At 42.7% G+C, this 11,788-nt stretch overlaps 1 protein-coding gene across 2 annotated transcripts in view; it reads left to right on the top strand.

Moving 5' to 3' along the window:
- The window catches only part of ago3a (argonaute RISC catalytic component 3a), a 32,330-nt gene extending 29,502 nt beyond the window's left edge, over positions 1 to 2,828 (top strand). For both annotated transcript variants that reach the window (XM_066676076.1, XM_066676083.1), the window contains exons 17-19: positions 189 to 290; positions 1,946 to 2,145; positions 2,303 to 2,828. In XM_066676076.1, coding sequence (XP_066532173.1) covers positions 189 to 290; positions 1,946 to 2,145; positions 2,303 to 2,411 — 411 coding nt within the window. In that variant the 3' untranslated portion in view covers positions 2,412 to 2,828. The remainder of the gene's footprint in view (positions 1 to 188; positions 291 to 1,945; positions 2,146 to 2,302) is intronic.
- The last annotated feature ends 8,960 nt before the right edge of the window (positions 2,829 to 11,788 follow it).

Consider the following 11,788-nt stretch of genomic DNA (forward strand, 5'->3'; position numbering starts at 1 on the left):
GTTTTTTGTGAGGAGGGAGATGTCTGAAATCTGCTGAAGAGGCTGTGGGTTAGGGTTTTTTTGCTGATCTGTTTTTAGCACATTTCAATACACAGGAAAAACATGAAAGATGTGGGGAACTGACATGTGTTTTTAAAAAAAAAAAAAAAAAATGTTTGAATATATGTTGTTAAATCTCTTCTCTATAGGTGGGCCGCAGCGGAAACATTCCTGCTGGTACGACTGTGGACACAGACATCACACACCCCTATGAGTTCGACTTTTACCTCTGCAGTCATGCTGGAATACAGGTGAGCACAAGCATTACGGGTGTCCACTTTAAAAGTTAAGCAGATAGTCACCCAATATGTAACGTCCATGTAATCTGGGTGGGGATTTGGATACTGTGGCTGTGTTCATGGAGATCTTAATAGAGTGTTATTCAGTTGCAATTCATTGAGGTCCAGTTTCTAAAAGACCTCAGGATACAGATTACTTATTGTAATGCATTAACAATGCAATCAAATGCTGATAGCTGTATATTGTAGAACCATGTCTATCCTTACCGCTCACACAGAGACGTGTCTGTCCCTGAGCCAGATGTCTGCTCCCTCCAGCCACCTACTGATGTGGGAGTGTGTGCGAGGAGATCAGGAAAACCGCCTCGTTGTTTACGCACAGAACACTGTGTGGGGGGGATCCGTTTTACATCAGGCTCTGCAAGGCTAATTTGTCCATCTGTGACCCTTCAGTGCTTACGCCACCTACACAGTTTTGTTTGCTAACTATTCAATAGCAGTAGAAAACATTTCCATTCGGAAAATTCAAAGTTTAAAAAGAACACTCCGCGACCGCAGCACTCGTCAGGACTCGTGACGTGCTGACGTCCTTATCGGGGTCTGCTGCGCTGATAAGGACTTTGTTTGTGTTTCTGATAAGCCACTGATCCGCACTCAAGCTCTGGCACATGATGTATTTGGGTGATATATATATGTGTCTGTGTGTGAGCACTGGAAAATGGTTCACTGCTAAGACTGGGCCAATAGTGTTATTAAAAAGTTGCGCATGGGGGCTCTACAATATACATCACAATGTTACATTTTTTCTAAGATTGGACAATTTCTAATACAGTGACATTTATATTTTTTTGATTGAAACACACATTCATTCATTATCTGTATCAGCATCTGCATCAGCATTATCAGCATCTGTAAGCGTTTATCCAATTCAGGGTCGCGGTGGGTCCGGAGCCTACCTGGAATCATTGGGCGCAATGCGGGAATACACCCTGGAGGGGGCGCCAGTCCTTCACAGGGCAACACACACACACTCACACCTACGGACACGGACACTTTTGAGTCCACCTACCAACGTGTGTTTTTGGACTGTGGGAGGAAACTGGAGCACCCGGAGGGAACCCACACAGACACTGTGAGGTGTGTGATGTGTTCTCCCTGACAGTCACCCAGAGAAAACCCACGCAGACACAGGGAGAACACACCACACTTCTCACAGACAGTCACCCGGGGGAAACCCACACAGACACGGGGAGAACACACCACGCTCTCACAGACAGTCACCCAGGGGAAACCCACACAGACACAGGGAGAACACACCACACTCCTCACAGACAGTCTCCCGGAGCGGGAATCGAACCCACAACCTCCAGTCCCCTGGAGCTGTGTGACTGCGACACCTACCTGCTGCGCCACCGTGCCGATTTTTATTTTTAATATTCTAAATACTGTACTAATATTTAATCCATTCTTACAGTATTATCTGTGACATGTAGCTGGTCAGTGCTCCTCAGCTACTGCCTGTATTAATAAAATGCTTTAAAAATGTTTAATAAACAATATATTTCATATATCACTATGTTGTAGAAGTGGGCAGTAGTTAGTTTGATGATGCTTGCTTAGGGCATTGCCACCTCCTTAACCGACCCTTTCTTCTCGTTTCTCTCCAGGGCACAAGTCGCCCCTCCCACTACCATGTGCTGTGGGATGACAACTGTTTCACAGCGGATGAGTTCCAGCTGCTCACGTACCAGCTGTGCCACACGTACGTCCGGTGCACGCGCTCTGTCTCCATCCCTGCGCCAGCCTACTACGCCCATCTGGTGGCTTTCCGTGCTCGCTACCACCTTGTGGACAAAGAGCACGACAGGTGAGACTCCTGATACCTGGAAACCCCCACTTTAGTCTGTTATACCCTTGTCAGTTTGGTCTTCACATCAGGTCACGGTCAGGATATTTTTAGAATTCATCACTGAATATGTTAAAAAGATGTCTGATTGTCTCTCTGTCTTTCTTCCCCTAATCAGTGCGGAGGGCAGTCACGTCTCCGGTCAGAGTAACGGTCGGGACCCCCAGGCTCTGGCGAAAGCCGTGCAGATTCACCACGACACCCTGAGGACCATGTACTTCGCCTGAGAGAGCCCCAGCTTCTACACACACACACACACATATACACTCAAACAGCACACTCACACTCAAACACACACTCACGCACCTCCTACCAACGTGTTTCTGTCCCAGAGTCTGATTCCAAGGCAATGAGAGCGCCCACTAAATCCGGACCGGACACTGTGCGGCAGGAAGAGAGGGGTGGGGGGGGGTTGCCTGAGAACGCACACCTGCTTCGACCCCACACCTGGACACTCAGCACTATTATGCAATATTAAACCAGCCAACTTAGTTTTTTTTTTTTTTTTTTTTCCCCCCTCCCCTCTCCCAACCCCTCTTTCTCTCTTCAGGGTTGTCTCGAGACTCCCCTTCCCCTCCCTGCCACACACAAGGGAGTTGGTTTTAGTTTATTTTACTCTCCTTTAGTCTGTTGGTCATTTTTACCTCAAGCTTGTAACAACAGCACTTTCTACCCCTTTTAGAGCCCCACCCCCCCTCCCCCAGTTCATGCAGAACAACACTGAAAGAGCTGAGGCAGTTAAGGGAAGCTTAAAGTATGTTATTTGCTCGATTGAAGATGAACACCTTTAGTTTTTATTTAAAGCAACATCTTATATTGGTATCGCCAAAGTACCTTGTCTTTCCCCTCACCCCCCCATTGCCTCCTTTTGTAGCCAATCGTGACTTAAGATTTACAAGTGTCAATTGTGATGAACCAGCTGTGTGTTTGTTTGTTTATATATATATAAGATATAATTATATTTATATATAAAAAAGAAACACACAGTTGAGAGTGAAGTGCCACCCACGGGGGTCAGATATTCACAAAAATGACCTGGAGGGGAAAAGCTGATTAGATTTATTTGAAAACATTCTTAATTTTTTGATTTATTTATTTATTTTGAAAAGAAAATGTCCTCCAGTTTAACCCTTCCCAAGCTTTGTGCCGAGAAATATCACTTAAGGGAGGTCCAGAACACTGTCTGCGGCCTCTCACCTACTGCAATGCAAAATTATGTTTTAATGTGTATTTTATTTTATTTTTTTTATTTTTTATATATGTATAATTCCCCCCCTCCCCCCACCCCATTATTTATTTCCCTGGTTTTAAACATACTATATTTCTTCAATTTCATTCTCTTGTTCGTCTTGTCCCCCGATTCCTCTCACAGCCCCCCCCCCCCCCCCCCCCATCTTTTATCTGTTGTTCTTTAAACGCATGGAGAGGCCATGTTCTTTGACAGATGACAATATTACGGTGTTGTAGTGCAATAATCCATTCGGGGTGTTGTGTCCCTGCGGAGGCGATGGGTTCGTGGGTTTTCGCGAGACTGGAACTATTGTGGTGGTGGGGGGCGGGGGATAAAGAGGTGATGGCAACTCCAAATGTTTTATAACGGAAAAGGAATGGAAGGCATTGTTGTGGAAGTTGGATGGAGGTCTGTTTGGCACTTTTGTATGTACATGGTTTTATATCTATATATAATATATATATAAATATAAAACACACATGTGAATCTATTTTCTGCTCACGGGATTAGAGTATACTTGGGGTTACTTTGTGGATTGGCCTGTCTTTGATAAGGATTGAAAATTCAAGTGCCTGGTTTTGGAAATGGTTGATTTTTAAAGGAGGTTGAAAGGCTTTTTAAGGAGCGAATGTTCTGCTGGGAAACAGTTAATGCAATGCATTAAGATTTAAAAAAAACTAGGATTAAGACCAAGGGGCACGGTTTTGATAAAGCTGTGACAGTTCAAGCCTCAGTTGTTCTTTCAGAGTTTTCCTCCGGGTTGTAGCCGTCTGGCGACACACTTCATTCGACTGCAGTAAGCCATGATCTGTCTTAACTTGTGTCGTGGTGATATAAGGATCGTTTTATTTCACGGATCAGTATTGACAGGGTTAATCTTTGGCTGTGCTTTCTTTTTTTTTGTGTTTTTTCTCCAGGCTTCTTGATTTCTGAGTGGAACGTGTATGGACTGTGTGTGTGTGTGTGTGTCCATTCAGGAAAAGGAGCTCAAACTTGGGGGGGAACTCTGTATTTCTGAGTTTGTAAAGCTGTGTGACATTAACTCATAGCTTGTGTTTATTTCTCTGCGTGGCAGAAACCTTGTAAACCATCATTTGCCTCTTCTGCCTGCTCAAAAACAAAGGATCTAGCTGCTATTGTACGGGTTCCTTTGAGAAGACTGACATGTGCTTCGGCTCCTTTAGGGACGAGAGAGCGGTGGGCGGTTGTTGCGTATCTCTCACGGATGCTACAGGTGTGTATGTGTGTGTGAGTGAGTGAGAGAGAGAGAGTGTGTGTGTGTGTATGCATTTATTCACTGGAGGGCCAGTAGAGGGCAGCATGGAGTTTTTACTTGAAGAGTTTCAGCATTCTGTGTGCAGCTCTCACTCCGTGCCCTTTCTCTTTTTTGAAGCGCATCCCTTTTTCGTGAAGGAGGGAACGGTAACCTGCACTAATCGATGCTGAACAAAAGTTTGGTGCTATTCGGTGTGTCGTTTATGACCCACCACACAGATACATTGGCATTGACTAATGGACATGAGAGCAGGAACATGGAATGGTTAAACGGTGCAACAGATCTCTTTCTCTCTGTCTCTCTCTCTCTCTCAGATGTAGGAAGAAGTGCTAATCAGAACAGACGTGGTTGTTGTTATTAGTTGTTTGTACTCGAGGCTGAAGGCCGTTCAGCTGAGGCTCCAAGTGCCTGAAGCACCAAACCCTCACTTTTCCCTAAAGTTATCGTCGGCCGTGCAGAGCCAAAGCCCCCTAGGGGTCGGTCAGCATTATGCAAATGGGGTAAAGAGAGCTGGTCAGCTTATGAGCCGTGCACTTTTTCAAAAAAAAACATGTTCTGATCAGTTTGGAAGCTGCCCCACTTTCGACATCGTGCTGCCGGATCCCTGCTGGCTTTCGTTTGTGGTTTAGCATGTGTTCACAGCTTTGTCGTTTTGTGATATATTCGAATTATTCTCGAAATCAGAGTGTCTTTAACTTGAAGTATGCAATCCATGCCACTTATTTTTGCAAAAATAGATTGTAAAAAAAAACCCAGTATCGATTTAAAAAAGAATAATGATACAATAAATAAATATATAATACACTTAGTACTTATTGATATTAAAAGGATAGTAGTTGCTGTAGATGCTTGTAATGGTATTAAAAGTATGTTTTGTAGAGATTTAAGAAAGATTTATCAGCCTCGTCATCTGTGGGTGAAGATTTGCGCATGTGAGCTTTGGGTCGTCTGGGTTTTTTTTTTAAGTATGTTGTGCACAAGTGGAGCTGAATGAAATGGTGAAACCCCTCATTTCCAAACATCGTTGATCCAGTCGAGTGATGTCTGTTATTGATGAACTTTGTCTTTCCGTAGTGGAACCACTATCGGTGCTTCAGTGTTTGAAGAGCCTCTCAGTTATGCCTGATTTTCGGCTTTAATCCTAGCACTCGCTGTCTCCAAAGAGTCAGCCATGACAGGGACGACATGTTGCTGTCCTTTTAAAGTGGACTATTTTAGCCTGGTTATGAATTAGAGCTCAGTGGGAAGAGTAGCAGAAGCGGAAGACTCTCAGTGTAGCATTTGTTTTAGGGTTGTCATACACAGGTTGGCTAGTGTTTTTTTTTTTTTTTTTTTTCCCCCTTGTTTTTGTTGTTGTTAAAGAGCGGGGGTTAAGTCTTGAGTTTAAATTAATGACCCACAAAAATCTCAAACTCGTAGAACTACATTTCTGCTTAATGTTGTACTGTTGTGCTCCTTATTTATTTTGTTGAAGCGCAGAGTTGAAAGAGTCGTAAAATGGAGATTTAAAAAGTCCTTAGAAAGTGCCTTTCTTCACAACGGTGCTGAAGAAATACGAACCTAGTGACAGATCAAACAGCCGAGTGTCTCTGTCTTTACCTTGAAGCGTTGTGCACACACACACACACACACACACACACGCACACAAATAAATACAAACAAACAGATGAATTCATGCACATTTGTATATAGAGCAAGACTCATGATGATGTCTTTGTGTACGTTCAGATCTTACGATGACGATGAATGCCAAGTAAACCGACGTCCGGTCGCGCTCTATCCGAGTCAGGACCGCTGGACTGGCACAGGTGAATGTGCTATGTTTAAACACAGGGACTGGCCCTGGACAGGAAAAGCCTAGCACAGCACTTTAAAAAAACTGCCACCCAAACGGGAAGCTAAGGCTTCCTTGAATTGTTTTTACTTTCATTTATTATTTTATTTCAGTTTTTTTTTTTCCTCTCAACTTTGTCACGTTCTCCAGATAAGAACAGCTCTTCAGACTTTAGACCTTTGTCCTGTGTGTGTGTGTGTGTGTGGAACCATGATCAGAGAACAGTATGATCATGAAAGTTTACTCGTAGGTCCCCACTATGACATAAACTCAGAGGAGGTTCCGACAAAAGACGAAACCCCCACAGACGGTTTTAAGGTGGTTTTTGGCCACTTCTGTCTTTTCTCTCTTTTCTTGTGCAATGCCCTATAGATCATGTACTTACAAGTAAAGTTTTTTTTTTATCTTTATCCCCCCCCTCCCTCCTCTCATTACTTTTCACATGTGACTTGGAGAATTAGAGATTCAAGCTTCACATCGACCCCCTCTTTTGCGTGTTTTTAATTAAAAATTTGTATTACTTTATCTTTTTTGTGACATGGTGCCCGTCGTCGGTCCAGAAGAAAAAAACATACCTCTCTTGAAGAGATCTCAATTCAAAAAAACAAGACAAACACTGCACCTCACTCACCTTGTTATGCTGCAAAAACGTTATTCAGAACGAGATAAAACCTGCAGATCTTGCTTTGATTACAGTATAATGCTAGAATTAATGCCTGTTAACATTTATCCTGAACTATTTTAGAGTAAGACTTTTTTTTTCTTTTATTGTGAGTGTGTCTTAACACTTTATTTGAGCCAACTTTTTATTTTGTCGTCTTATTTAAATGTTTTTTTTTTCCTTTTAATATATTGGAAATATATATGCGAAATATTTTATGGTGTATTTATTGAGAGTGTGCTAAAGTGCGGCTGGAGCGACCGCGTTGTAGGCAGCGTTTTGTTGGGGGAAAGGGGAGCAATAAAACCACCCTAATTTCCCGTTACTTTACGTTCACCCTGTTTACACCAGGTGTGTCCTGGAGGACCAGCCTTTTGAAAGACGTTGGAGCCGTGTAATGAGTCCCTTGTAAGACCTTTAAAGTTTAATCAAATGAAGTCCGAGTCAAAGAGGCTTGGGGCCCTCCAAAACCAGTGGTTTTTTTTGCCTCACGACCCGGTCCACTGACGTCTCGACGTTTGTCTGGATAAAGCCGTGGCGGGACTGGACCGCCACGTGACTCTCACGTGAATGAAATGATTAGAGACGTGACAGAGGAGATGAAATTGTGGAGAAATCTACAGCATATTTTTTTGTTAAATCCTGTTTGACCCAGTGGTCACCAACCAAGCTCCTGGACATCTTCCTGGTCACACAATAGAGTTCCAGCAAAGCGTGAGCGATATGACAGAGCTGTAATAGTATGGTACTTGATTCATTTTTCCCCCCCCAACATCCACAGTACAGACCACGACATGTCTTTTCTCTGAACCAGAAAATAAAATGACATTAATTCAGTCCTATTGAAACGAATCATGCCCTTTCTGTAACGAAACGGGCCGCTCTGATTGGTCAGGGAGCTCACGGTACACGGTAGTCACATGTTCATTCCGTCGAGGCCTTTAGAAAATGACAATAACGGTTATGAGGCGTCATATCGCTCTGCACTTTGCTCAAACGATATTTTGGCGAGATTTTCAGCAGTTTGCTTGGTGTCCTGTCGCTGTAGACGTTCGCCATCTTGGCGATAATTAATTAATAGTTCCACCTCCAGACTTCAGAAGCTCCCCTCGCCCCCATTGCTGCGTCTCTTCGTTTTAGGGGACAGAGAACCACACTGACTTCACTTTAATTTACAGTAATAAAATATATATGACTATAAAAGAAAAGCTGACGTGTTTCAAAACCAGAGCTGCTAAACTCTCAGCCATAGAAATTCCCCTGGAGCTTTTTATTTTATTTTATTTTATTTTTTTTTGGGGGGGGGGTTGTTTTGTGGTCACATGCTAAAGTTCAGTTGTCTTTGTGCCAGAGCCTTTTTAAAAAAAACAAAAGAAAAAAAGAAAAAAGAGAGGAAGAAGCTAACAGAAATATCCCAGTCTCATTCCACTCTTGACGACATGAGCCTCAGCCTTAACTGTATTCTTTTATTGTTTGTTTATATATATAAAATATATATACACACACAAACTATATAAAATGTTTCATTAAATGCCTTAGTTGTAGAGAGAATTATACTAATCCTCCCCTCCCCTTCAACTCCAGTTTTCGATTATGTTGTATCTCCTTTTATAAACCACTAAATGTGCTGCAAGAGCAAAGATGTGGGAGTGTGTTAGTCTCGGAAGATGAAAACAGCGACGAATCTGATTTGACGCCATTGTTTTATGGAGAGAAAAAAAAAAAAGCAAACATCGTCTTGTCGATCGTCACAAGGTCCCTTCGTCGGCCACTTGTTAATTTTACAAGGGGTGGGGGGGGACAGAGGCATAAGGCCCCCGTGGAGTTCGAGCGAAAGGATTTTCCGAAACATTCAAGGATTGTTTACAAGTTGAGTTTACGGGGAGAAACAAAAAGAAAAAACAAACAAAAAAAAAGTCAGTCTCCAGCATTCCAAACCAGGACTGTGAACCCCCTGCCACTGAGGGTCAAACCCACTGGCAAAACACCAACGGTCACTTCTTCTTCCTCCATTCTTCCTCTAAATACAACGTCTTTTTTGCGTCCTTCTCAGCCACCGGACATTGAACTCCATGACAGTGTTATTATTCCCATCGTCCAAACCCCGAGTTTCGTCCCTTAAAGGAACCAAAGCAGTGCTCACGAGGCTCGCACTCAGCCAAGTGTCCTTCGAGACTTTGACGGACGTTTCTCGCGAATGTTGAAATGTCCAGGATCTTTCTGCGGAGCTCTGTGCCTCTGTCCTCCTCCCTCTCTTCCTCTCTCTGTGTTGCAAAGATTCTCTGATGTACCAAGGGGTCTTTTCTTGTTTTTGTTTTTATTTTGAACGTATTTCTTATGTATGTTTTGTAACTCTCTCTGTAGATTTAATGGCCTTTTAGTGTTGCTTTGCCTCAGTTTGAAGTGTATCTTTCACTAATACTTGCAATAAAAAGCTTTGCTTTTGAAGTCTTTTTAGCAGGATCACTGTTTATTTTATACACACACACACACTGATGTAGACACGGGAGACCACGTGGCCCTGCGATCAAATTTGTGGTTTATTCATTCATTCATTGTCTGTAACCCTTATCCAGTTCAGGGTCGCGGTGTGTCCAGAGCCTACCTGGAATCATTGGGCACAAGGCGGGAACACACCCTGGAGGGGGCGCCAGTCCTTCACAAGGCAACACAGACACTCACACCTACGGCCACTTTTTTTTTGAGTCGCCAATCCACCTACCAACGTGTGTTTTTGGACTGTGGGAGGAAACCCACGCGGACACGGGGAGAACACACCACACTCCTCACAGTCACCCGGAGCGGGAATCAAACCCACAACCTCCAGACCCCTGGAGCTGTATGACTGCGACACTAACCTGCTGCGCCACCGTGCCGCCTCATTTGTGGTTTATATTATTTTTAAATTAAAATGTTAGCATGTCATCTAAAGACTCATTTTTATCATTTATTTGATTAATCACAGTATTTTGGTCAGTTTTGAAAATGTAGAGAAACAATGCAAATATGAGATTGTGGATCTGGGGTTATTTCCATAAACCCCAAAATCCCAATAGTAATCTCCCTCAGCTGTTCCTGGGTAGTTTGTCTCCGTCTGGTGGCCACTGTTGGAATTGCAGTTTAATTGGAAAAGATTGATTTACTGTTCAGTACTGAGTGCAGTTTGAGAGCAGTGATCAAGTCAACGGAGGACAATAAAACCCCGCAGCAGCGGAGGAACAAAGAAAGAAAAAAAAAAAGCTTTAAGACAATCGTGGATTGAACGCTTCCTCCGCTAGAGCGCGCCAACGCTTCCAATTAAACTGCAGTTCCAAACGTGGCCATCAGATGGAGACAAACCCTGCAGACGGAGCTACAACACCACGCTCGGAGGAAGGTACACGATCGTAGTTTGCCAACGGTTTTCTAAACGTTTTAAAACGGGTGAAAATACTGTGCTTAATCAAATGACGAAAAAGATGAACCCAAACTAATTTTTATAAATGAAAACAACAGATTGCACACGTCTGATTGCAGGGCTACGCGGTGGTGCTAAAGGAACCACAGCTGCAGGGTCTCAGAGTACATTGATCAGGAGAATGCACTTACAGATGATGAGTGATTGAATGTTTTAAATATTTCTGTATAATTGCACCACTAAAGGGATTTCACTAAAGACATGACCATAACACGTGCCTTATTTCACGACTAATATTCCCAGTACAACACAAGCCTCATTTAAATATATTTTTTGCAGAAATTGGGCATAACATGATTTTTAAACAGGCATAAAAGACAAAAACATTTCTAAAACTAAGTTGACCCATGATATTTTAAACACAAATCTGCACTAGAATACATTTACACTGAATATACACACAGTTTCTGATTGGGTGTAACTGGATACAGGTGTTTACGTGGCTATTATTCTCCTATTTAACAGATTATTTAAAGGATTACCCACTTCATTCATTCAGGGAGAAAATGTAATCAGAAGAAATGTGGCGTTCTGTTTGAAAATGTTCACTTCATTTTGTGAAAGGCTACCTTTAAGTGGCTCTTTGTGGATTGTGGAATGGTGGCTAGTCTGGTTAGCCTAGCCGTAGCCGTATCACTTCCCGAGCTGTGGAACATGGTGAAAAACTATGGTTCTGTTGTATTTTGCAGTGCTGATACAAACAATGACAAAGAGCCTTACTTGGAAACCGTAGGCATTTTAAAAATGAACATTCTGGGCCTCCACTGAGCTACTCCATGGTACTGAAGAGGCTCCACAAAATACAGTTTTCTAGCAGCAGACTTTCAATCACCATATAATTTAGCCATAAACATATTCACAAACACTGCAATAAAAAGTCATTAGCTTTTCCCATTGTATGTTACAAAAAGAAAGAACTTCAAACAGAGTGTGGCTTGTGGGTAGAGCTTTCACATTTCCGCTATCATCAAGTCGTCTGCATTTTGCAAAAGTGCGATCACACCATCTCTGCTTCTATGCAGATATTAGATCCAAATACACTGGGTTTGGAAATTAAGTATTTACAAACACTTTACTGAGCTGTACCCAACAAAGGATTGAGTAAGATTCGAGTCCGCTGCTTGATCTTGTTAAAAGATTGTGTT

Source organism: Hoplias malabaricus, chromosome 1 (genome assembly GCF_029633855.1).
Source record: "Hoplias malabaricus isolate fHopMal1 chromosome 1, fHopMal1.hap1, whole genome shotgun sequence".
Lineage (NCBI taxonomy): Eukaryota > Metazoa > Chordata > Actinopteri > Characiformes > Erythrinidae > Hoplias > Hoplias malabaricus.